At 39.1% G+C, this 27,846-nt stretch overlaps 1 protein-coding gene across 2 annotated transcripts in view; it reads left to right on the plus strand.

Moving 5' to 3' along the window:
• The window catches only part of Ttc17 (tetratricopeptide repeat domain 17), a 112,165-nt gene that overhangs the window by 23,539 nt on the left and 60,780 nt on the right, over positions 1–27,846 (plus strand). For both annotated transcript variants that reach the window (XM_051184118.1, XM_051184117.1), the window contains exons 2-15: positions 3,600–3,689; positions 11,354–11,523; positions 12,090–12,201; positions 12,437–12,568; positions 14,024–14,133; positions 14,926–15,070; positions 15,494–15,633; positions 18,260–18,420; positions 20,423–20,535; positions 22,708–22,854; positions 24,781–24,896; positions 25,053–25,218; positions 26,818–26,895; positions 27,029–27,253. In XM_051184118.1, coding sequence (XP_051040075.1) covers positions 3,600–3,689; positions 11,354–11,523; positions 12,090–12,201; positions 12,437–12,568; positions 14,024–14,133; positions 14,926–15,070; positions 15,494–15,633; positions 18,260–18,420; positions 20,423–20,535; positions 22,708–22,854; positions 24,781–24,896; positions 25,053–25,218; positions 26,818–26,895; positions 27,029–27,253 — 1,905 coding nt within the window. The remainder of the gene's footprint in view (positions 1–3,599; positions 3,690–11,353; positions 11,524–12,089; positions 12,202–12,436; positions 12,569–14,023; positions 14,134–14,925; positions 15,071–15,493; positions 15,634–18,259; positions 18,421–20,422; positions 20,536–22,707; positions 22,855–24,780; positions 24,897–25,052; positions 25,219–26,817; positions 26,896–27,028; positions 27,254–27,846) is intronic.

Genomic DNA, 27,846 nt, shown 5'->3' on the forward strand with positions numbered 1-27,846 from the left:
GTGGTACACACCTTTAATCTTAGGACTCAGGATTAAGAGGTAGATGGATCTCTGTGAGTCCAGCACCTGGGATCACTTACCATTAATCCCAGTACTAGAGGGGTATAAAAGATAGGAGCAGCATTCATTCTCCAGCCACACTGGGGATAGGAAGACATTCAGTCTCAGGATTCTCCAGCCATGCTGAGGAGAGACAGCAGAATCAGGCCATTCAGCCTGAGGTAGTGGTAAGAGTTAGTGGCCTGCTACTTTGGTTTTCTCATCTTCAGCTTGAAGGTTGAACCCCAATATCAGCCACTGGGTTTTTATTTATCGTGTTACAAATCTCATTCATTTGAATAGTAGATTTTTTTCTGGGGGTATAAGTCATGCTGATAAAAATGTGACAAAGGTAGTGTTAAAGTTAGAAGAACCTAGAACTCACCTAATTGGGTCTTTTCAGCTCATAGACAGGGAAATAGCTCATGCAGTTTGATTCAACTAGTCATGGATGTACAGTCAGGAATATACTTGTTCTGACCACTAGAGGATTAGCCACTATACCTCCAGTGGAACATGGAGCAAATGTAGCATCAAGACAGTGTCTTCAAACAGCAGTGTGTTGACTACCTGCCGTATACCTCAGAACATATTTCATACTGACAGTAGAAAGAGGAATACAGGTGGCAGTTGAAGAGTGTAATGCTTGATGATACAGGAGTGTGTGTACATGTAGTGTTTGATGACAAAAGAGTGTATGTACATGTAATGCTTGGTGATGTAAGCCTGTGTGTACATGCAATGCTTGATAATCCAGAAGTATGTATACATGTATTGCTTGATGATACAGGAGTGTGTGTACATGCAATGCTTGATAATGCAGGAGTGTGTGTATACGATCTGATGGGAGATCAAGGAGAGAATGGTTGGCTTCACAAAAGAAATGTTGTTTGGCAGTCATCTAGGCCCTGTCAAAAGCATATGAAGTATGTGCCAGGTAGAGGAAGCACCGTGTACAAAGGCACAAGAGTATTGTCTTAGTTGGGATTTCTATTGCTGTGATATAACACTATGACCACTGACAATTGATTGACTCAAACTTGCCTTCCCAGAACATCAAACATGTTTGTACCCTTAAATTGATTATTTTGTTTAAAATGTTCACCTTTATCCAATTTGGCAATGGAGCAATTTCCATCTGTTGCTGTATGGATTTACTGAATCTACTATCTCAGGGCTCTGATTGGAGATGTGGTCACTAACAACATCTGGATTTGAGGCTAGGGAGGTGGCTCAGAGTTAAGAGCACTGGCTGCTCTTCCAGATGGCACAGGTTTCAATTCCCAGCATCCACATGGTGTCTCACAGCCATCTCCAGAATATTTAACACCCTCACACAGACATATGTGCAGGCAGAACACCAATGTACATAATACAAATAAATCACTTTTTAAAAAGTCTCAATTCATTAGAAAAAGTAACAAGTGAAATTTATAAAAGTGTACTTGATAGGATTAAAATATTTACTGCTGTTTTATGTAACTGGATGCCTATACTCATCTAATGTACTCTAAGAAAAATAAAGTTGAATTGCCTGTCATATTTCATCTTCTTAGGTGAAGTAGATTGCTACAGTGAACTCTTACCTTGAGGCCATCCTTCTAGGTCACAGAATTAAGGCTACATAGTTACATTTCAAATGTATCTCCGTTTTTCCTTGCAGTATAATTGCTCTAAATATAGTTCATATTTCTTTTCTTAAATAGAGCAGGTGAAAATAGTTCTGCCTTTGTGATTCAGAGTCTATGAGCATTGCACTGTCAGGACATGAAAATTGGTAGCATCTGTCATTTGAGGACAAGCCAAAGTGAACTTTGAGATCTTAGGGTGCAGTATGTTCCCTTTTGTTTGTTTAAGTTGATCAGCTTTTTTTTTTTTTTTTAAGACAGTCTCAAATTTTAGCCCAGACTCACAATCCTGCCTCATGCTCTTGTGTGCTGGGATTAAACTTTCTCTCTCTAATACCTCTTGGTTTTTATCCTGAGGGTCTTTGAATGCTAAAGATTATGACAGTGTATCATTCCTTCACACATTATACAGAGAGAACATAGGAGTATATAAGTGTTCAGTCAGCGGTCCAGGCCTCTAGAGACTTTCTGAGCACATATGGGCAGAGTGGGTGCTCTGATATTTACAAGACTATCAAGCAGACACTCGTTTGTCATTTTCTGAGAAAAGGTACTCAAAATGAGAGGTATTTATGCTGGCATTTGCCAAGATAATTGCCATAACATTTTAGAATTTAAGACCTTGAAATGGCTGCAATAAAAGATGTGTCAGGTCATAAGTCTTCCCTTGCTAAGCCTTTATCTGGCAAAGATCCATGCCATTTGCTGTCACCTCAAAAAGAGAAATGCAGCTGTCAGTAGCCATCCTTCCCGTCAGCTAATAATTTTAGCCTGATGTCTCTGCTAGCTGCTGCATCTTTCCTAGACCAAAAGCTTCAAGGAAATGCAACTCACTTCCCTCACAATGGAATGTGAGGAATGTCTGGTTCAGCCATGTCTGTGAGCACTTCTTAATATAAAAGTAAGATTATTCTCTAGCTGTGAAATGTTAAGTCTTCCTCTGTCTTATTCTTCCTGCAAGTCCTTCAAAGACCAGGTAAACAATGGGTGTTTGAGACAGGACTGTTTCCCTACCATGTGCCCCTCTGGGTTTTTAGTTGTCTGGAAACTCCATTGAATAGCTGCTATTTGAGGTCTGGACAACTTGCAAACAAGCAAGCATTCTTTGCTTCCTATGTGAAGCTCTTTATATTCAGGCCACAGGCTATAGATTTTGTTTTCTCCTTTGTCCCACTCCATAGGACAGTGGGCCCTCTCTATTGCTTTATTGATAAAATAGGTATCTGGGATCTGTTCAGCCAAAAATGTTGTGGTGAGTATCCTTGTATATAAGTTTGCCTCCCTGTTTAAGAGTATCTTAGTTTTCTGGGGTTTGTTTTGCCAAGTGAAGGATCATGTAGTGGTGGTTAACATGTTAGTATATGTTGTAAATAACCCTGAGAAAATGAGAGAAAATCTCTAAGCCTGCTACCAGTTTGTGGGTTCATCTTCCTACATCTGCAACAGCATAGTCACTTATCTGTTGATCAAGAGAACACACCTTAAGTAATATATCTACAGCTTATCTTAGATCATCTTTGATTTATGACTCCTTCAAATGGCCTTACAAAAATGTATTTTTAATATTTTATTTTTTAACACTTCCAGATATGAAATGTGCTGTCAAAACCAGGCAGTCTGGGTTTTTTGTTTGTTTGTTTGCTTGCTTGCTTTTGCTGTTACAGATATGAAAAATATTTAAAGGAAATTATTTTATCATTTGTTTTCAATTACTTCCCTTCCTTTGTTTACTCAAGGGCTGGAAAATGAACCCTAGGACTCTGCCCCACTACAGGCAGCCACTATTGAGATGCTCTGTAAACTTACTGAGCAACTGTCACAAACTAGCATAGTCATGGGACAGCAGTTATAATCATTAAATAGAGCTTTATTAATCCAAATAAACATTAAGAGATTGGGGGTTTAATTTACTTATTTATTGTTTTCTTGTAGGTGGATTCGCCAATGAACTTGAAGCATCCTCATGACTTAGTCATATTAATGAGACAAGAAACAACAGTTAACTACCTCAAAGAATTAGAGGTGAGGAACTAAATATGTGATGCACAGCAGAAACTTTTGCCTTCTAGGAGCTGATTGTGTTCAAAGAAAGTTAAGCATATCATTAAGCCCAATTCCTGTGACTTTTATAGGAATACAATTTTCAATCTTGCTTTGAGGTGGGGTCTTTCACAACAATTTCTTTGTGAAATTACTTTGTCAAAGTGGTGTGTATTAAGTGTGTGTTTTATTAATTAAATTTGTCCCTAGACAGTTTTATACATGTATATAATCCATACTGACTACTCCCACCCACATCTCCCTCCTACCCCTGTCTATACTCATCCTCTCCATCAAGATGATTTGAGTAATAGAGGAACAGAGTACCCTGGTGTAGATATCAACCTGATTCTCCCCTCACTTATCCTAGAATAGGACTGTAACATTGTCCCTACCCCCCACCCCACCCCAGTATGTGCTGAGATGCTCTCTGGATAAGAGGACAGTGATCTATGCTATGATCTGAGAAGAGTTTGGGTGAAATGTGAAGAAGAAAGGAGCTGGACATGGTTGCTCACAACTGTAATCCCAGCCCTCCAGAGGCAAAGAGGCAAATTGATCTCTGTGACTTTGAGATTAATCTGGTCTATATAGAGTGTTCCAGGGTCACACAGAGAGACCTTATCTCAAAAAGAAAAAGTGGAAGGAAGGAGCTGAACGGGTAGTATACACCCACCATTCCAGCTCTTGAGTCCCAGGTCTCTCCAGTGTACAGAGAGCTACTGTCTCCAAAACAGAAAACAAGGTTTTCATGAACCCTGAAAGTCATACTTTTCATTCATTCTAAAGTAATAAAAACACAAGTCTCGGCTGGGTGGTGGTGGCATACGCCTTTGATTCCAGCACTCGGGAAGCAGAGGCAGGCAGATCTCTGTGAGTTCAAGGCCAGTTCCAGGACAGGTTCCAGAGCCACAGAGAAACCCTGTCTCCGGGAAACACACACACACACACACACACACACACACACACACACACACTCACACACTCACACAAACTAGAGTCTCACTATGGTCTTTTCTTGTAGTTAGGTCAAAAAGTCTTAACCAGTTTGTACCATGAAAACCTGGAACTTATATATGGAAAAATAAAATATGACTTTTGTTTAATGAGAAAGCCAAGCAGCATTTTTAGGCAGTGATTTTTTACCATTTATATCTATGAGTTGGGTTTGCTTAATAATATGCAGTGGTTGGAGAAAAACTAGATTTCCCCCCACAAATATCTATTTGAAAGTTATAATGTAAATTACATCTAAATTTTAAGGAAACTAAGTTTTAGAAAAAGTCAAGATGAGAGTTAGAAAGTATTGGAAATAAGCAGGAGTAATCAGTATAAAGTGAAGCTCTGTAGCAGAAAGAATCCAAGAATCCTAAGGATTATCTCAGTGTAGACAAAAGAACCTAAAAGCAAGACCTGCTCAGGGTTGCAAGACAGATGTGGCAGAGCTAGAGGCAGAAAGCTAATAACTTGTTCTTTGTTTTTTTGGTTTGGGGGATTTTTGTTATTTTTCTCTTTTAGTTTGCTTTCTAAAAAAAAAAAAAAAGCATGGCTACCCCTCCAAACTTGGGGGGAAAGAATTTATTTAACTTATGCATCCCTTCCCCCCCCCCCCCCCATTACAGTCCATCATGCAGGAAAGTCAGGTTAGAAACCTGGAGGCAGGAACTGAAGCAAAGTCCTTGAAGAAACCCTGCTTACTGGCTCATGGTCAGCTACCTTTTTTATAACTCCCAGAACTGCCTACCCAGGGCTAACACCACTCACAGTGGGCTGGGCTCTCAGTAATCATTTTAATAAAGAAAGTGCCCCCACAGATTTGTATACAGGACAATCTAATAGAAGAATTTTCTCAGTTAAGGTTCCCACTTACCAGATGACTATAACTTGTGTCAAGTTGCCAAAGGGGGGGGGGGGGGACACTTCACTAGTACAGTTTTGTGGATTCTGGCCAGAGCATACTGGACAAGCTCTGTACCACTGAGCTGTGTCTGTACTCCTAGAAGCTTATCTCTTAACTTGAAAATCAGCTTCCTGTTAACTAAGTCAATAATTTATTTTCCGACCACACTAAGCCCTGAATCTCACTGACATAAGTTCAGGCTGGTACCTCTTTCAGCATATATGTGTCTACAGATGTTTAATTTGTGTGAACTAAAAGGAAAAGGCTTTTAATACCTGTGAACTAGCACTTACAGGTATAGTGTTTTTAGAACACAGAACTCAGGGTCGCAATATTTTAAACAAAGTCTCTCACCCTGATACTACTGGTTTTATCACGTATAACTTGGGAAATGTTGATTTTTTTTTTCAAGTAATATCAGGAATACATCAATAGATTTCTTTGTAGGGATTCATGTTTTGAAGCATGACCTGTTTTTATTTAAACATAGTGTTCAAGTAAATGACAATGATTCAGAAGTTATTCTTTACTTTTAGGTGCATAAACATATTATGTCTACTTACTGCTGTTACTTTTTTAGTGGCATAAGTAGAAGAATTCAGTCTAGTGATATATACGGCAAAATATGATTAATTAACCCAATAAGTGAAATACAAAGGAAAAGTACTGGATTCACCCATTTTGTGTAGAAATTTGTGCTTACTTCATATAGACAGTAATGACAAGGTGAGCTACAAATACTGATATAAAAATGAATGACCAAGCCTAAAAGCAGTGAGAGCACACTCATGAAAGCCAAAGTGAATTGAAACACTAATGGGGAACAGGCTATGGTGTCTGTGTTTCAGCTCTGTGAAGCTAAGTCGCTGACCATTCTCTGAGTAAGATGAAGGGGCAGGACCAGGTTTACTGCTTCAATATGGGTAGAGCCAAGTTCACTCTTACAAAGGATCCAAGGAGAAAAATTAACAAAAAGATAAAGGCTGATAAATACAAAAGAAAACAAGTTGTCCAGCAGTTCAGAGGCTGCACCCTCAGTTCAGCATCGTGTCAGGGCGGAATATTATTGGATTACAATTCCACAATGCTAAGATATGGCTCCATCTTGGGAACTGGGTAGATCTTGGAAGGCGCTTCAGAACATGAGTCATAGGAGACTGTTATGGAGTGGTTGGAGAGGGATTTGGGGGTGAGGAAATACTAGAAACACAAAGATGAAATTGATAATGAGCTAGTTTGAAACTTATTCAAGAATGAAGTCAGGGTAAAGATGTTTTCTGGCACATAAGCAGAAAGTTTTCTAACCACAGACCCTCACTTGAATGAAAGTGTGAAGGATCTACTATGGTAAGAAAAATAGAGTAGAAGTACATAGGGTATATAATGGTGATTTTAAAGTCTTGGAAAAGTTCCTAATGTATTTATTTATGGTGTCCTAATAGGTTAAACTATATGAAATTAACAGTGTGTAGTTGGAGTAGGGAATAGTTGAAACTTTTATAACGTTCAGGAGAAAATGAAAGGAAATCCTATGGGAAATATTTCAGCACATATATTAGAAATGTAGAAATGGCTCCATGCTAACAAGTCTTGCCAAAAATCTAATTAAACCTCAACATCAGTCATTTCCCCTACTACTAGTTTCCTATGTCATTGTTTCTTTTATCTATTTAAAGGATTCCTCTGAGAGAGGCCTGTCGGTTTCATAAGACTGTCAAGAAATCTGTTAAACAGACAGGATCTTACCCACAATCCCCCTGTCTGTGTTCAGAGAAATACAGAAGGAAATGCTAAGGAACTAAGGGAACCTTTGATGAAAAAGTTCCAAAAGACTGGCAGATTCTGCAGGACAAACAGCCTGATTCCTTAAACAAATCATATGGGAAAGGGGAAATAATTCAGTAACTACTAAATATGAATGGATTAAATAAATAGTTGTATTGTAGATGTCATTGTGTTCTTTTTAAAGACTTTCTGAAAACTTTTAATTATTCAGTGAAATATGCGGTCTGCTCCCACATTTCCCCCAACATTTCTCCCTCTCAACCTCGTGTTTGTTTGTTTTTAATAACCTACTAAAAATGCTGCCCATATTCTCATGGGTGTGACATTGTCCACTGGAGGGTGGGAAACCCCCTGTGGACCATCTCCTCAGTAAAGAGTGATTCTCCTTCCCCCAGCAACAACCCACTACCAATAGCTCCTCAGTGTAAGGTAGGACCTTGAGATCGTCTGAGCCCTATCTGTGCTAGGACTCTGGTGCTTCGATGTGCAGGTTACCACAGCTCCTGTGAGATTGTGACTGCAGTAGCTATGCCATGTTTCACAGTACTCCTCTGGCTCTCCATTCTTCCTGCCTCCTCTTCTACTATGTCCCTGATTCTTGGTGTGGTGAGCATTAACACCGATGTTTCATTTAGGACTGGGCACTAAGTCTCTTACTCTCAGCGTCTTGTACATGTCTCAACGAGTGCTGCCCACTGCAGGAAGCAGCTGCTCCACCCAAAGCTGACAGCAGCCCAGGCCTGCCTGTGCTGGAAGCCAGGCTGACCTGCCTAGTGGGATTGATGCAAGCAAGGACTTAAAACTGGATTTCAAATGGAGGGAAGAAAGACATCGTTGGGTACCTGACCATGGGCTACATATTTAATATTAAGAGATTATTTTAAATATATGACAATATGATAGTTTTGGGTTTCTAAGTTATTTTCTTTCAAAAACAAAAGTATTTACTTGGAGAGTGGGTTGGGCACTGAAGAGTGGCTCAGCAGTAAGAGTTCTTGCTGCTTTTCCAGAGATCCGGGGTTTAGTTTCTAGCATCCACATGGTGACTCACAACTGTCTGTAACTCCAGTTCTAGGGGATCCAGTGCCCTTTTCTGCTCCAGCAGGCATACATGTGGTATACACACACACACACACACACACACACACACTAAATGAATCTTTAAAAAAGAAAAATCTCAGTGTTGTTCTCATGAGGAGAGGTGGAAGCTGAAGGAAGAATATCCTGTTTGAAGTATCCCCTGACTGGTTGGCATGATAGCCTAGTGGGTAACAGTGCTTGCCACACAAGGCCTGAATTTATACTTGAATTGACCTCCACATGCATGCCAGTGGAGGAACTTATATACACATAATAGTAATAAATAAAATTAAAATGCTTCAAGTAAAATAAATGTTCTGAAAAAGTCTCATTCCATTTACCAATGAAAATCACATTAGAAAAAGAGTGGAGTGGGAAGGGACCATTGGAAACAGATCATAGGCTATAGGTATGCTCTTTTTAAATAACTTTTATTTATTGTATAATATATAATAAATTATATTATAAATAAAATAATTATATATAATGTTTATTTTTAGTTTTTAATTGTGTGTGTGTCTTTGTGGGAAGTTGTGCATTTGTGTGCAGGTGCCCCCAGGGACCAGAAAAGGGTCAGAGATTCCCAGGAACTGAAGTTAGAGGCTGTTGTGAACCACACTTGATGGGGTGCTTGGAACTGAACTCAGGTCCTCTGGAAAAACAGTATGCACTCTTAATCACAGAGACATATTTCCAGACCCTTTTGTTTGTTTTGTTTTGTTTGAGACAGGATCTCATGAAGCCCTGGCTAGACTTGAACTTGCTGTGTAGCTGAAGCTGTCCTTGAATTTCTGATCCTCCTGCCTTTCCCTCCCAAATGTTGGAATTATAGATCCATGTCATCTCACCTAGCTAAATCAGGCTATTTATTTGGGGCCTGACTTTCTGTGTCCCTGATCTATAAGCCAGGCACCAGGCACCAGGCTGGCAGAGAAGCCACTGCCTGTATAGTAACATTCTCAGTGGCTAAAGTAAAACATACTATTAGCTTGCCTACTAGAGGGCCATAGGATTTCTAACATCAGGTTGTATAAGGCAGAGTCCACAGAGTGGTGATGTAAAATTATCCTATGGGGTGCAGTAGGAAATGAAGGAGTGTGATATAGCCAATCATAGTACATGATCTCCCATGATAGTTAAAACCTGATAAGTCATACCCATTAGAGCACATCAAATAAAAAAGAAGGTTAAGGAGATGGACTCTGTCATAGTTTGCTAGTAGAATTTTTATAATCACTATGAAAAACAGATTTGAGAGTGTCTGAATTAGATATGCAGGGCTATTATGATAGCTCAGTGGGTAAAGGTACTGCTAAGCCTGGTCACCGAGTTCAGTCTCTAGAACCAACAAGATGGAAGGAGAGAACTGACTCCCACACACTGTCCTCTGACCTTTACACACCTAGTTGTGTTCCTGCCAGAATTCTTGCACTGAACATGGGCAAGCCTAAACTGAATCCCACCCCCCCACACACACACACACACCAGCAGCCATAAATTGCCAGTAACACTTCTGCTGGGGGTGAGACTTCATTAGCCCATCCCCAGTTCTTAATGAAATTTTCACCGCCTTGGTCTTGTGAATGCTTCACAGCTGCTGTGAGTTTGTGTATGCAGTAGCCTGTCATGTCTGTGTGAAACAATGTTCTCTACTATCTCTGGCTGTTACACTTTGCACCCCCTCTTCTGTGGTGATAGCCTTTGAGGGAGCATGTGATATCGATGTCCCAAATAGAGCAGAGCTTTCCAGTCTCTTGTTCTCTGTACTTTGATTAGCTGTAGTTCTCTGCATTACTCACCATCCACAGCAGAAGGAAGCTTCTCTGGTGAAAGTTGAGAGATGCAGTCTAGGGGTATAGTGATAAATATTTACAGTATAATTTAAGCTGAATACCAGTACTGAGTTGTCCTCTAGGACCTATAACCTGTCCAGATATATAGGCTTTTGGCCCAGCTAACAGTTTAGTTTTAAAGTTTTTTTTTAAATAAAAAAAAAAAAACTTGTGGATGTGGATCAGATATATGCATGTGAGTGTGGGTGTCCATGGGGACCAGAGGAAGATATCAGATCCCGTACAGTTGCAATAACTGGGTGGTGTGAGCCACTTGACTGAACTGGGAACTGAACTGGGGTGCTCTGAAAGAGCAGCAAGTGCTTTTAACTACACATCTCTCAAGATGTGTAGTTATTTTGGTTTGGTTTGTTTATAAAGAAAAAATTTAGAGAAGCAACCTAAAGCACTGACAAAAAAATTGTATTTTTATACATACATTAATGTAGAAAATATAGAGCTTTAACGACTGATACAGGCAAATCTGAAAATATAGTGATAAGTTTAGCAAGATGTACAGCAATGCATCAACATAGGACCATTTATGTAAAGAACTGAATTTTTTATTTTGAATCAGTACATACATTATCAAGATAATATTTTAAGAGAGTAACAGAACAAATGAATTCTTCATATGGATACCTTTTAGAGAGGCTGGTGTATGTTAACTGGGTAATTAAGGGCATTTCATAATCTTTTTCTTCCTCTGACTAGTTCAATGCTCATTAAGTTCTCCTTTGGTTTCAGTGACTTCTAGCTGAAATATTTTTTTAAATCATTTTTTTTCTTTTAACTTACATTTATTCATATGGGATATGTATGCATGTTTGTGTGTGTGTGTGTGTGTGTGTGTGTGTGCACGCACACGCGCATACCCAAGCACACAAATACATGTATAAATGCATGACAGTTAGAAAGCAACTTGTAAGAAGTTCTCCTGTTCCATCATGTGAGTTCTGGGAATGGTCAGATCCATAGGCCTGGTGGCAATTGCCTTTACCTGCTGAGCTATCTCACTGGTCCCCATTGTGTTTTTATTTTCTCACTAGAAGCAATTAGTTGCTCAAAAAATTCACATAGAGGAGAATGAGGACAGAGACACAGGACTAGAACAGAGGCACAATAAAGAAGATCCTGACTGCATTAAGGCTAAGGTGCCCTTGGGAGACCTGGACCTGTATGATGGCACATATATAACACTGGAGAGCAAGGATATAAGGTAAATCAATTCTCTGTCCGAGGTCTGAATCAATAAGAAAGAAGTTTCTGAAAGTTAAGATCCATCACTGATGAGTTTATTGAAATTTGAAAGTTCAAAGTGCATAATAAATATAGAAAGCTTATAAACTAATTAAGACGTATTTCTTACCACAATATAAAACAGCTGTTTACAGTAAAAAATAAAACACAAGTGCCCAGTCAACATGTGGAAATATTTCTCAGAATTTATCATAAGAGTGCAAGTTAAAAGTTTCGCCTACCATACCGCAGTAAAAGCCCTTAAAGATCAGTATCTCTCACTTGCTATCACATTTCTAGAAAATGTTTTACCAGTCTTTGAAAGACCACCATATTAACTACTACTGTTTTCTGAATCTTGCTTTATCTCTTTTAACTTGAACTCCCCAAATATTTGACTCTTTATGGTAGCTATGTGGAAATGTACAAATGTTGGCTGAGTACTGTTGCTTATAAGTTGGAGGTACGAGGAGAATGTGAGAAAATGAGATGTTCCTCAAAGTATTCTTTCACCTCTTTCATTCACTCACTGCTTCTTGATTTTAGCCCTGAGGATTTCATAGACACAGAATCTCCTGTTCCTCCAGATCCAGAGCAACCTGATTGCACTAAAATTCTAGAACTTCCATATAGTATACACGCTTTTCAGCACTTGCGAGTAAGTGGAGAACTTTAGGGTTGGGGGTGGGGGGGATGGGACTATTTTTCTTTCTTTAGCCTCAATGTTTATAAGAAGTATTTTACTTCTCTCAGCCACTTTATAATTTTACCCGTGAGTCTCATATCTTAAAAATACTTTCAAATAAGTGCTACAGGATACTGAGTTACTACTTACATCTTATATCCTCTACTGTTTTGTTTTTTACTGTTTTTCAAATTGCCTCCTTCTTTAGGGTGTACAAGAGAGAGTTAATCTATCTGCCCCTCTTTTACCTAAAGAAGATCCAATCTTCACATATTTATCTAAACGCTTGGGAAGGAGTATCGACGACATAGGTCACCTCATTCATGAAGGCCTGCAGAAGGTGAGTCACCCAGCAACTGACTGAGCCAGGAGGCTCTGTGTGCACAGGGTTGTGTTCCTCTCAGGATACTTGCTTTGTTTCTTCCCCTAGGAGAGGATCCAGAGTTGACACAAAATGCAACATTCAACAGGAGAAAGGCATAGGTCATTTCCTTTACCAAGAAGAGATACTGAAAAGATTTATTTAAACTAATTCAAGGAAAAAAAAAAAAAAACCCTAATCAAAGCAATGGGACTTATAAACTAGATTATTTCAGTTAAGTTTATAAGAAAATTAACCATGGATGCCTCTGTACACAGTATATTACTACTGCTCTCTTCCCCCAGATAGTTACTACTATAATCTTCTGTAGTTTTTTTCCTAAGAACTTCTACCTGGAAGTGTGTGTTAGCCTCAGCTGCTCCTAAGGCTGAGTTGGGAGACTCTTAAACTCGCCAGCTCAAGGCCAGCAACTCTGTGGGCAACACAGAGAGACCCCAGTTCCAGAAACTAAAGGAAGAAAAACCAAAAAGGAAGTAGGAAATTATGTAAACTGAGCCAAGAATGTAGATGTGTTATTCAGCAGTGTGTGGGAATTCAGAAGATACTTATTGCTTTTTCCTTCCCTGTTCCCAAGGAGCACCAGGCCAGGTTGTATAGCTCAGTTGGTGCAATGCTTGCTGAGCCCTCATAGGGCTCTGATTTCCAACTTCAGAATTGCATAAACCAGGTGTGGTGGCTGGGGCATGCTTGTAATTCTGTAGCCAGAGGCAGGATCATCAGAGGTTCACAGTCATCCTTCACTACATAGCAGGTTTGAAGCCAGCTGGTACTACATGAGACCTCATCTCAAGGGGAAAGTATAGTTCTGTTCCTAAGCAGTATTAGTTATGGTGGTATTAGACAAAATATATTATTACAACATTTATGTAGTTTATTCAGATACATTGCTCTATATGTTGGGAAGAATTTTTGAATAAAAGTAGGAAAGCAGTTTTATTTTCACATGCATTTCTGATTTTTATAGTGAAGTTACCCTCCTACCTCATCTTTACAAATGCACACTCTCCAGTGTGCATTTACCGAACTGGAAGAATCAGGAAAACTGGGGTGGGATGCACCCTCACTGACAATGACAGGACTTTGTTGCTTGTTCTTTTGTGTGTTTATTTGCTTGTGAGAAACAGGTTCTCACTGTGAGATCCAGTCTGGCCGGGAACTCACTGTGTAGCCCAGACCGCCCTCAGTGTCTTGACAATCCTCCTGCCTCAGCCTCCCACCATGGCTCTGCAAGGTTCTTTGGACAGGTGTGGTGTTTTTGTTCTGTATGCCCCATGTTTGTATCATGGTAGCTCATCTTGCTTTCTTCATCTTGAGTTTCAGAAGAGCCAGTGTTTGGGTTGTGCTCACTTTGAACTTCCTCAGTCAAAGAAACTATCTTCTCTTGTATTTGACTGTTGTTTTGCTTCCTCCTAGAACTCTTCTTCATGGGTACTGTATAACCTGGCTTCGTTTTACTGGAGAATAAAAAATGAACCATATCAAGTAGTGGAATGTGCCATGCGAGCACTTCACTTCTCTTCCAGGTGAGATTCTGCTCCTTCAAGATCTCCTGACTAGCCACATCTCTGAGGACTATTAAAGAGTAACATATAGAAAACAGTAAGAAGTAATGCTGTGTGATAACTACATACTTCTCCATCTCTTCTTAGTCAAAGAAATTAGTATCATCATAAAGAGAAAAACATCACAGATGTCAATAAGTTAAAAGTGAAAACTGTGTAATATACTTTTCATTAAGGAAAAAACTGTATAAGGTAAATAAGCTGTGGTTCACATGAGATATTAGTGCCAGGACATACACTGGAGGGATTAGCATGAGTTGAAACTGCCTTTTTTTTTTTTTTGTATGCGTGTAGGTGTATGTGCATGGCTGCCTGTACCCACACATTGCATGTGTAGAGGACAGAGAGCTACATCAGGTGATTTCCTCTGCCACTCCACCTTATTTTTAGGATAGAGTGTCTCACTGAACCTGAAGTTTGACATTTTTTGCTAGATTAGCTAGCTGGTCAGTTAGCAGGCTCCTGGGATACTCCTAAGTGACTCTTTCACACCAGGCCTTTATGAGAGTGCTGAAGGTCCAAGCCCTGAGCCGTCTCCCCATCCCCTAAAATGGACTTCTCTTAAAGCAGATATAAGCCATAAATGAATTTTTAAATCATAAAATGTCTGTGAGACCTTATTGTTGTGGCAACACTTGTACTTATGAGATTGTGGAAGCATCATCAGTAATTTAAAAATGAGATGTGAAACATGAGTAGATACAAAGTCATGACTTGTGGGCCCTGACCTCGAGCTGCATTCTTCTCTTCTAGGCACAATAAAGACATTGCTCTGGTCAATTTGGCCAACGTTCTGCACAGAGCACATTTCTCTGCTGATGCTGCTGTCGTGGTCCATGCAGCTCTGGATGACAGCGACTTCTTCACCAGCTACTATACATTGGGGAATATATATGCAGTAAATACTACTTTTCTGTTTGTTGAGCTAAAACAGTTGCTATGGGGGCGGGGGGGTGAGCTTTGTTTATTTCATCTTGTTTTTCTCTCAGGAGACTGCTTTTTTCCTTTTCCTTTTTGTCTGAACACTGGAAATAAAGTAATTGATGGGACAGGAAAAACATCTCAATGCTGTACCATAATACTTTTAGCTTTTGGATAGAAATATAAATAAGCAAACTGAAATTCTAAATGTCAGGGGTAAACCTCTTAAAGATGGCAGGCCTTTCCAGATATAGTATGCCTTGCTGTTGTGGGAATTGATCAAAACAGTTTTCACTACGCAATGGGGTAGATTTGATTTCAGAAATCATGAGGGCAACCAGCCATGGTTAACATTTTTTCCACTGTGTTATGTTTGTGTGTGTTTGTATTGCCTCCACAGATGCTCGGGGAATATAACCACTCAGTGCTCTGTTACGATCATGCTCTGCAGGCCAAACCTGGGTTTGAACAAGCTATAAAGAGGAAGCATGCTGTCCTGTGTCAGCAAAAATTAGAGCAGAAGCTCGAGGCTCAGCACAGGTAACTGAAAGCAAAAACTGCACTGCAGCTTCAGCACTACAGACCCTTGGGTTAAAACCATGTCAAGTGGCATCACCTTAACATGGCCAGAACAACTGAGAAGAAAGCCTCTTCACACTGCCATTCCATTCTTGCTCACAAAATCCAAGTGGCTTAGCACAGCTTAGCAACAGTTCATCTGACTCTCCAAAGTCAGCAGTGCCAGCAATAGGGAACATTTGTAATGAAAAGATTGCTGTTTAGATCTTTACAAGTTCTTTGTTTCTTTTGAGACACAGTTTCCTTCTATAGCCCAGTGTCTTGGTTACTTTCATATGGCTGCAAAGCGACAACATGGCCATGGCAACTTGTGAAAGAGAGAGTTTAACAGGGGCTTGCTTACAGTTTCAGAGGGTTAGTTCACAACCATCATGACAGAACATCGCAACAGACAGGCAGGCAGTCATAGTGCTGGAGCGGTAGCTGAGAGCTGACATCTGATCCACAAGTTGCAGGCAGAGAAAGAGAGAGACTGAGCCTGGCATGAGCTTTTAAAACTCAAAGCCCACACTGCTCCACCAACAAAAGTGACACTCCATCAACAAAACCACACCTCCTAATCCTTCCCAGAATGGTTCTACAAACTTCAGACCAAGCATTCAAACGAATGAGATCATTCTTGTTCAAACCACCCCACTCAGACTAACCTAGAACTCACGATGTAGCCCAAACTTTGAGCTTTCAAAAAGTCCTCCTGTCTTAGCCTCCCAAGTACTAGGATCATAAGTGTGAGCTCACGGCCCACCCCAGCCTTTTGAACTCTTACTACTATCATGACATTTGGTGCTCTTGGGGAGGTTCTGCATATGCAGAAATTCTGTTGATTCCAGTTTAACAGAATACAGTGTGTCAGTAAAATCACGAGCACATAGAGTATTTGATCTTTCTTTAAGCCTTTAGCTCCTAGGGTCAGTCATTGTCCTTGATCCACATTTCCATTGGGTGTATGTTAGGTTGAACAGCAACAGAAGTCTTTTGTACTTGATCCTATCAGGATTCCTATCAAAATGTGTTTGCTTCTGTAGATAAGGCCAGCTAAGAAACTTGATATGATTCAGAAGAGAATTTTTTTATTCCTCAAAATTAGCCTTCATATTTTGGGTCTATTTTGGTTATTAAGGAATTAAAGTAGAATTTAGAACCCGTTAAATGTGTATATTTGCTCGTTTCCTAATCTGTTTAAAGTACTATGTAGTGAGACAGGAGGAATGGTAGCTTGCTTCCTTGTACAGGCCTCTCTGTTCCACTGGATCAGAATATGCATATGCCTTGGCTGAGCATCTTCCAATGCAATTCTTTGTAGTTGACCTCACTTCCTCACAGTCTAAATTTTCCATGATATAATACAGTGTATAATAACATTCCAGTGTTTAAACATAATCAGGCAACTGGCTCGTTGAAATCAAATGGTGATGAGTATTTCTAAACAATATTTCTCTGTTTTAAGGAGCTAACATGTAACAGTAGGGTGCTGTGGCCAATAAAAATGAAAATGAGAAAAGGATTCTAAAATGGTTTTGAATGTCAGTGTAATATATGTTGCTGTGATAAAACGCCATGACCAAAAGGAACTTGGGGAGGAAAGAGTTTATTTCATTTTAGAACATACAGTCCATTCTTGCAGAAAGTCAGAGCAGGAACCTGGAAGCAGGAACTGATGCAGAGGCCATGGAGGGATGCTTGCTCAGCCTGCTTTCTTACAGCTCCCTATGGGATGGGCCCTCATATATCAATCATTAATCAAGAAAATGCCCTATAGAGTTGCCTGAAGCCCAATCTTACAAAAGTATTTTCTCAGTTGTAGTTCACTTCTTAGATAACTCTAGCTTATTTCAAGTTAACATAAAACTAGCCAGAACAGGTACTGTTGTTAATTACTTAGGTATTATGTATCATCTGTCTATGATGCAAATAAATAAACCTAGGATTTGTACATGCTAGGCAAGTTCTCTAACATAAGCCTCAACCCTAAATTCATTTTAGCTGACTAGAGACATAAAATGTGCATATTTATGGGGTACTATGGGAAATTTCAATGCATGAACCTATTGTCCAGATCTGTCTCCTGTCTATTCACCGTAACAATGTACAAATATTTGAGGAGATGGTGTTTTCAGCTTAGGCAGCTGGGCAGGTTGCGTTGCTATTTTACTGTGGAGAAAGGAAGCATAAGAGGGAGAGCACATTTTACAGACAGTCCAGTTCAGTTGGGAAAGAACCCACAGCAGGCTCCCTGTAGCTGCCCTCTGCTCTGCCTCGCCCTTATCTGTGTGCTCAGTTAGAAGCCATGGGAAAACAAGGTAGGTGGTTCTGTTTTTTATGACATCTGAAAAGCCCAACACATCACTTGATTTTAAGAAGGCCTTTGCATTTATGTTTTTTTCTCAAGTAATAATTTAAATTTTAATGTTTCTCAAGTATTAATTTTAAAAATGGCATGTACTTAGCAGTCATTCTTGAACTCTTGGTATAGAGTTTTTATTAATAACAATTATCGCTGATAATCATAAAGTTCATGTATTTAAGCAGTTTTTAAAATTCATGATTTTTCAAGGTCTGGCTTTTTCTGATATTAAAAAATGTTAAGGTCCCTCCAGAGAACACTGAATGAATTGAAAGAGTACCAGAAGCAGCATGACCACTACCTGCGGCAGCAGGAGATCCTAGAGAAACATAAACTGATTCAGGAGGAGCAGATCTTGCGCAACATCATCCATGAGACTCAGATGGCAAAAGAGGCACAGCTGGGTGAGTAGTGTCCCCAGGGCACGCAGGTAGGAATCCACCTTCAGCATGCTTCCCGGGAAGACTTTTTGTGTAGCCTTAAAGTAGTATGTAATTATGTTTATGAATTTTCTAGATCTTTTTAAAATGTATTCCTGTGTGCATGAGTATATTAGTGTGCCACAATGCATGAGTGGAGGTCAGAGAATAAACCAGAGGAGGGGAAACCATGAGAGTCAGTTTTCTCCTTCCTCCATATGGGATCCAGGTATCAAACACAGGTCATCAGGCTTGGCAGCAAGCCATCTCCCAGCCTGACTTTGTTAAATCTTTTTGCTTTCTTATTTTAATTTTAGTTTATGTATATGTGTGTGTGCCTGCTTGTTTGTGTACCATGTGCTTACAGGTGCCTGCAGAGGCCAGAAGTAGGCATGGGATCTCCTGGAGCCTGAGTTATAGGCAGGTGTGAGATACCTAGTGTGGGTGCTGAAAACTGCACCTGGGTCCTCGGCAAGAACAGCAAGTGTTTTTAACCACTGTCTTTAATATGCATATCATTCTCCTAGAGGTCTTGGTACAGTGCAAATTCTGACTCGGGATTATGAAGTAGAGTCAAGCTTCTGCTCGCATAACACTGCTCTGTAGGCATCAGGGCCCTCCTCTAAGGCAGTGGTTCTCAACTAATGCTGTAACCCTTTAATACAGTTCCTCACCTTGTGGTGACCGCAACTATAAAATTATTTTCATTGCTACTTCATAACTGTAATTTTGTAACTGTTATGAGTTACAATGTAAATGTCTAATATGCAATCTGTTTGAAAAGGTTGTTCAACCTCCAAAGGAGTCATGACCCACAGGTTAAGATCCACTGCTCTAAGCAATCATAGAGAAATGCTAAAAGCAATATGTACATGCTCTGCCAAAGCAATCATCCTTTTTTTCCTTGCTTTCCTAAAAACAAAAACTGTTTTAGAAATAGGAATTTAGACTAGAATTAGCAGGAAATCTACTCCAGTAGGAAATCTTAGCCCAGGTCAGTAGGTAAGTTGAAAGGGAGTTCTGAAATCATTGTCCATAGAATCACTGATATGCATGGTTTGTTTATTTTTCAGAGAAAGTAATTCATAGCTTTATTAACATCTCTTAGAGTCTGTTTCCCCCAAAATGGAACCACTAGTCTAGAAGAACTTAGGTTGGCAAAAGATCAGTGATTTGATTATATCCAGAATGTTTTGTTTGTGATTAAATCCCAAGGGAACAGATCTGACAATTTAGCAACAAAGTATAAAGTCATAGAATGCTTTAAATTGTTCCTTCCTGTCTTGAGTATGTTCATCTGGAAGGACTGTTGAGCATTGAACCTTAGCTATGACTATTTGCCATCCATTTTCAGCCCCTCTAATGGTTTATCTTTGCCATTTTAAGAATAAGGAATATATTCAGGTTTTAGGATTACTTAGTGATCAATCTGTATTAAATGGAACCTGAGCTCTTACATAGGCATTTGAAACAAATTTAGGAACTATATACAGCAGGTTCCCTTCGCAAAGATAGATGGTCTCTTCAAACCATGTGATCAATGTGAACAGAATGTATTTGCTAGGATAATTAACTAGAGGGGTTAGTCTCTCCTTGTTCTCTATAGAGAAAAACTGTGACTTTAAAGATTTATCATGAGTGGGGCCAGTATGTGCAGCACGATTACAGGTGTTCTCACCTGCCAGAGATGTCAGATCTACCTGGAGCTGGACTTCCAGTGATTTTGAGCCACCTGGTGTGAGTGGTGAGTGGTGTGAGTGAGGTCATCTGGAAAAGCTTAAACATCTCTCTAGCCTCAAACTGGTACTTGTTTAATTATTTCATTTAATTAACTATATTAATGAGTGTTTCTCTGTTTAAATAGCTTAATAATCCTAAGCTATAAGAAAGAGGCATAATACTAAAACTAAGTGATTTAACACTAAGGAAAAGCATGCTGTCACTGCATGACCTTGCTCATCATTTGTGTAACTTCTTCTTGCCTCAGGAAATCATCAGATATGCCGTCTGGTCAACCAACAGCATAGTTTGCATTGCCAATGGGACCAACCTGTGCGCTACCATCGAGGAGATATCTTTGAAAATGTGGACTATGTTCAGGTCCTTTTCTTGGTCTCTTCTAGTTCTTGCTAACTCATTTATGTATAAACATATATCATGTTTTGTTCCTTTGACTTTTGTGAATTCAGTTGCTAAAATGTGTGACTACCATTTGAAGTTTTTAAGATTTTTATTGTCTATTAAATGTGTGAAGGCAGATTTTGTTGTGAATTATCAGCTGCATGGATAGCATTCCATTTCCCAGAGTCTACCACTGTGTAGTCTCCTACTTCTTCTCCTTTGTTATGGGAGCTAGACTTGAACTGTTACTATTATTTAACTCAGTTTTAATTTATCCCTGTAAGGCAGTGGTTCTCAACCTTTCTAATGCTGCAACCCTTTAATATAGTTCTTCATGTTGTGGTGACCCCCCCACCACCATAAAATTATTTCATTGCAACTTCATAACTAATTTTGCTACTGTCATAAATTGTAATGTAAATATCCGATATATGACCTAGTGGGTGTATTGACCCACGGGTTGAGAGTCACTGTTCTAGGTCATGACTAGCACCTGCATAAAATATGGAAGAGAGAAAAATCTTTCCTAAAATCCCATTATACTGCCCCACCAGAAATATCAACAAGATTATATTGCCACTATTTCTGTAACCATTTCTGTATGGATATATACACAACACACACATATTCATCCTCACACATGCGTGCACATGCAACCATTCTAGCCTATTTTTCAAGAAAGAATCTGTAAATACAGTGTTGCTGGGTGAGTAACAGAGGAAGCAGGCACAACCAGATTAATGATCACAAAAAAGATAACAAAAGAAAACCAGCATTTATCCTATCCTTCATAAGACCCTTTGTGCATAAGACCCATTTTCCTAGAGAAATTTCCAGAGACAAACTGTTAAAATAAGAGTCAGGAAAGCATTTCTAGGGGAAATTTGAGCCCTTTAATTTGAAAAACCCCAGTCAACATTAATAGGAATGGTGTCTTAGTTTAGGCTTCTATTGCCATGAAGAGACACCATGACCATGATAACTCTTATAAAGGAAAACATTTAATTGGTTCAGTCTGTTATCATCATGGGGGACAGTTACTTTCAAACTACCCCAAATAGTAAGAAACAAAGATATATAGGCCTTTCAGGAGGGACAGCAGCAAAGTGGAACTGATGCTCCTCTGATTTCCGTGGACCAGTCACTAGCACTCCTGCAGGTTTGGCTTTTAAGGCAATGAATAAAAACTCACACCATGTAAGAGTGTTTCTATCTCCTGTTGTAAGTCCAAGCATTCTAAAGAGGAAAGAGGAGGGTTTAGAGATATGACTGAAATCCAGTGTGACTTTTGGATGTCCTGGTAGTTTGAGAACTGCCCTGACCAGTATCCTTTCAGTTATATCATTTCTGTATAACAGAAGAGTGTGTTTCTATTCATAAGACCTAGAAGTACAAATTTAGTTTGCTTGTCCCTTTCTCTCATGTCCTTCCTATTCCATCCCTCCCATCGTCTTTTTCTCACTCTGTACCATGAAGAATCATGGTCTCTGTCTTACAAGTGTAGCAAATAATTTATTTTGGTTTGGAAGAAAACTGTGTATGTGTGTGGCCCTTCCTTTTTCTAATTTTACCTCTTTAGCTCTCAAGATTGTATGGAATTGGCAACAATCTATAATCTTTAAATGACAAATGCATAAAACCCCTAAGAATACTTTTAAAAATTGTATTATTATTTCTCATGTGTATGAGTGTGTCGCCTGCATGTGCATAACGTGCATCATGTGTGTGCCTGGTGCCTGCAGAGGCAGAAGAGGGTTTCAGATTCCCTGAAATGGAGTTAACAAAGGGTTGTGAACCACATATCAATGCTGGGAACCTAACCAGGTCCTCTGCAAAAGCAGTAAGTGCTCTTAACCTCCAACTTGGCTCTCCAGCCCCTAAGAATACTTTCTTTAGCTTCCTTGATTCTAACAATAGAACTAATTTTATAGAATAATAACCTTCTGTGGCAAAGTTGAGTGAAAGTTGTTAAGTGCACTGCACATCCATGAGAGAACACTTTTGGGACATAGTTCTAAGAAGTAAATGATCTTATTGCTTATTGCTGACGTGCTTTCTGAATTTCTGTTGGACTACTGATGAATGTTCATTAGGTTTTTTTTGATTAAGTAAAATCTCCCTCACAATTGAGTTAAACTTTTCATTTTCTAGTTTGGTGACGATTCATCAACCTCCAGTATGATGTCTGTGAATTTTGATGTTCCTACAAATCAGAGTGATGTCAGTGAGTCCATCAGGTCTTCTCCTGTAGCTCATTCTGTCCTTTGGGTCTGGGGCCGTGACTCTGATGCATATAGGGTAAGTGTATAGAGAATGATAAAGGTGTTTTTTTTCCAGCAAACATGGTCTCTTAAAGCTATGACTGTCTACTGCACTGATTAATGCGGCCCAGCATTGCCCAGCCTTGGCCAACACATTTTCAGTAAACTTACTATTAAATGGACAACATTCTGTTAGGGAATTATGAGTCAGTAAGGTCTTCACTGAGTTCCTCACAAGTCTTCACTGAGTTCTTCACAATCCATTGGGGCAGATGAAACCTGATTCCTGGATGTAATTACTAGCTTGTGTCTTCTTCACTTATTCAGTCAGTACTGAACGGTAGGCTGATACTAGGATATAGGAGATAAGCCTCTTGCCCTCTTGAAGTTTTATTATGCTAATGGAAGAGGCATACAGTGACTACATTGGTAAATACATTTCTAGACTACCATGAAGAAATTATGTTAGCTATGTTGTATGCTAGCCAGGACATAAGGACAAAACTATGTACTTTTTATTTACCGTTAAAATTTTAGAATTTAATTGGATATTTATTATAACAATTCAGCCATTAGATTTAATTATTATATAATACAAATTTCTCAACGTTTGGATTAGTAGGCCTTTAGTACAGTTATTTGTATGTAGAAAAACAAACATTTTACAATTTCTAAAGGAATTGTTAGAAAGCTGAGACAGGAGGATTGCTTAAGCATTGGAGTTTTCCTTTCTAAACTTTTGGCATTTAATCAAAGATTGTTGGCTGGTGTTTGTTTGCTTGTTTGTTTGTTTTGTCAGTATTAGGAGCTTATGTGTGCTTTCAGATACATGTTACAAGCTGTACCTCCAAAGTATGTACCCCTTATTATACAAAGTCCAGAGATAGAGAGACTAAACTTTAGGCTTAGTGACTGCTAGTGACCACTGCCTACCAGTGACTTATTTCCTTCCACTCTTATGTTGTCAAGCACATTATTGAAAATTTGATAAGATACATCAGCAACTGGAAAGCACATTTTTCTGTTCATACGAGGCTGAGACTTGCTTTTCTTTCTAGTAATGCCACCAGTCTGTCTTTGTATTCCATCAGCTCAGCTAAAATAGGCCTTCCCTGCACGTAGCCAGTGTGTAATGAAGCAAACAAAATAATCCGTACTAAGAATCTGATAGAAGGAATATTATACGATCAGCCAGAGTACTCACATTAATCTGAAAATATTACTTTTCTTTTACACCATTCTTGTATACTATCTTAGTTGCTTGTCTTTTTCTGTGAAGAGACATCATGACCAAGGCAACTCTTATAAAAGAAAGCATTTAGTTGGGGGTTTGCTCACAGTTTCAGAGGTTTATTAGTCATAGAAGGGAGGATGGCAGCAGGCAGACATGGTGCTGGAGAAGTAGTTGAGAGTTAACATCCTGATCCTCAAGCAGAGAGAAAGACAGTGGGCTTCGCAGGGGCTTTTAAACCCTCAAAGTCTCCTCCCCCCATGACACACTTCCTCAAACAAGACCAAAAATCCTAATTCTTCTAATCCTTTCAAATAGTGTTACTCCTTAGTGACTAAGCAGCCAAATATATGAGCCTGTGGGATCATTCTTATTCAAACACCACATATACCTAAATTATTTTTTTAATATTTTTAGGTTTATTTATCTTATTTTTATCTATATGTTATGAATTTTTTGTCTGCTTGTATGTATGAGCATTACGTTCATGAAGTGACCTTATGTAGACCAGAAGAGGGAATCAAATCCCCTGGAACTAGAGGTAGAAACAATTGTGAGCAGTCATGTGGGTGCTGGGAATGAAACCTGGGTCCACTGAAAGAATTGTCAGTGCTCTTAATCTCTGAACCATTGCTCCAGTCCCTAGTATGCCTAAATTCTTTTAAAAGATCATTTAATATTTTTAAATGTTGAGTCTAAAGTAAACTATGAGAAGATTTGTTTCTTTCATAGGATAAACAACATATTCTTTGGCCTAAAAGATCAGATTGTACAGACAGCTATCCCAGAGTTCCCCTTGGTGGGGAATTACCAACATACTTTCTGCCTCCAGAGAACAAAGGACTCAGGCAAGTGCTGATGGATTTGGCAAAGCACCTGATTCTGCATGATTGTCTTCTGGCGGTTCTTTGAGAGCACCAGCCTTGGACTTGAAAGGTTAAGTCTTTGTCTTGAACTCACCCAAACTTTGAAAATATGAATCTTATTCCTTTTTCTTATGCCAGGATCCACGAACTGACCAGTGATGATTATTCTTCAGAAGAAGAGGCCCAAACCCCTGACTGTTCCATAACTGACTACAGAAAAAGCCACACTCTGTCCTACTTAGTCAAAGAATTAGAGGTCCGCATGGATCTGAAAGCCAAAATACCCGATGACCATGCACGCAAAGTAAGGCTCACTTAGGCTGCTGTTTATTGCCGTCCATTCTGGGTGACTTCGGAAGCCTCTTAGATGGAACAGAAACGTGAAGGAAGGCGCTAGATTTTCAGTCTGAGAAACTAAAGTAGCATTAAGAATTGATGCGATGGCTGAGATGTCACCATGCTTCTTAACAGGAGCAGAAATGCTCCTGGGCCACTGTGCATGGTGTCCTTTTGAGCACTGTGAGTGCCTCTAACCCAGAGCATTCTGAAGATGGGAGACATAGAATTCTGTCTAATGGAGGCCATCCTGACCTCTTCAGCTTAGTTTGTGCCTGCTGAGCTCCATGGGTTTATACAATTAAAGGCTTAAAAGTTCACCTGATCTGGTCTTGTCGCTTGCTTTGGAACTATGTGAGGTCCTTGGGAATCTATTAATTTGATAGCCATCCAACAAAAGTATGAATAATTTCTGTTAGTACTATTTCCTTTAGTTCTTATTATCTGTGTGTGACTAAGAGTACTTTATTAATATAGATAGATGTGTGCTCCAGAGATAATATGTAGAGTACCATATTTTAACAAATGTAACTACTCTCAATCTGCAAATGACAACATTATCTTTTTATAGGAAAACAGACCATGACAGCCAATTTGGTGCTGGTGTTGTTGTTTTAAGCTTAGTATAATGAGTACTTAAATTTAGCACACATTCACTAAAGCAGAAAAATGATCATTTAACAGGTATTGTTGTGGGTTCTTATAACACAAAAATGGCTAAGGTACAACCTTTCTTTAGAGTTGCTCACAAGTATACAAACACTACAGGAGGGAAAGTAGCTGAGTTGAGATCTGGTTCTTTCCAGCTTGGGAAGAGTGCAGAGTTTTGGTATATCCAGTGTTGCATGTTATTGATTCTGGATAATTAGAATTAGATTCTACACACATAGGTTACCTTTAGTGAGGGAGGGTATATTACTGGATAGAGAAACATAAACAGAAAGAGACAGACAGACAGAGACAGAGAATACATGTGCATCTTTTAACTTTCATAGTTGAAGAAAACTAGAGCATATATATGAGCTGATAAATACTTGTTAGTATGTTAATAAACTCATGTTGTGTATATAATTATTCATGAGTAAATTGTTCTTGGGGATATGGAGATACCTCAGTGGGTTAAGTGCCACACAAGCATGGGACCTGAATTCAGGTCCCTGTACCCTGTAAAAAGCTGAGTGTGATGGCAAGTATTTATAATCTCCCATTTGCTAAGGATGGGTGAAGACAAGAGGACTCCTAGTATTTAGTGATCAGCTAGTCAATCAAGTCAGTGAGTTCCAAGTTCAATGAGACTATGCCTCAAAAAGTAGAGAGTGGCAGAGGAGGGTAAGATTCTCTGCACCAACTTCTATCCTCTACATGTCACACATATATATACACAAGAACACACATACACAAAACGCACACAGTCATGCACGATAGATAGATAGATAGATAGATAGATAGATAGATAGATAGATAGATAGATAGATAAAATCATTTAAAAGCCTGCCATCATAGAGATTCTTCCAAATGGCTTCCCTGGTGTTTTCAATTGAGTCAGTGTTTCTTTTAATATTTTCAGATTTTGCTTTCCCGTATTAAAAACTATACTGTCCCAGAAGAAGAAATTGGGTCTTTTTTATTTCATGCTATTAACAAGGTAAGTCAATTGTTTGAGGCATCTAAAACTTAAAACACTAAGTGTAGTTAAAGTTTTTAATGTATTTGTTAAAGATTCTACTTAGAGCCAGTACTATACTTTTTACCTAACTGAAGTACTTTGACATTTTCAGCCAAATGCTCCGGTCTGGCTCATTCTGAATGAAGCAGGACTGTACTGGAGAGCAGTGGGAAATAGCACTTTTGCTATCGCCTGCCTTCAAAGGGCTTTGAATTTAGCTCCACTTCAGTACCAAGACATTCCTCTTGTCAACCTAGCTAACCTTTTGATTCATTACGGCCTTCATCTTGATGCTACTAAGCTGCTCCTGCAAGCACTGGCTGTCAACAGCTCCGAGGTGAGGCATTCTTTTCTTACCTTCTTACAGCCATGTGGTTTGAGAACAGCTTGGTTGCAGAGTACACTTTGTTTTTGTCTAGGAGGGATACAAAAAGTGTCAAGTTCGCTTTTCAGGGTAAAGTTTACATATTTCAAGAAATGAAATAAGTATATTTTATTTTGATTATTTATTTTGAGACAGGATCAGGCTATATAGCCAGAGCTCACCTCAGTTCACAGTTCTCCTGCCTCTGGCTCCTTACCCAACATTATAGGCATATAGCATCGTGCTAGCTCTTCAAATTTGAGTGAATGAAATTTACAATTCTCAGTTAGCTTTCTAAAAGCTTGCATGTAAATAAGAATTGTGTGGCCATGAAAGTATACTGTCACTTTCTATGTCAATGTGCAACACCTGGCTCTTATTTTATCCCACTCATTACTGAATGTACCTTCTTCAGTGTTATACTATCTTACACGTGGAATTTCTTAATTTAAAAATATAGTCATATCATCTGAAACAAAGCACAGTTAAATGGTTGTTTTGGTAAGAAATAATAGGGAGGGAACTAAACATAGGACTCAGTGGTAACCTAGCATGCACAACACCAT

This window comes from Phodopus roborovskii, unplaced genomic scaffold (assembly GCF_943737965.1).
Source record: "Phodopus roborovskii unplaced genomic scaffold, PHOROB, whole genome shotgun sequence".
NCBI classification, from domain to species: domain Eukaryota; kingdom Metazoa; phylum Chordata; class Mammalia; order Rodentia; family Cricetidae; genus Phodopus; species Phodopus roborovskii.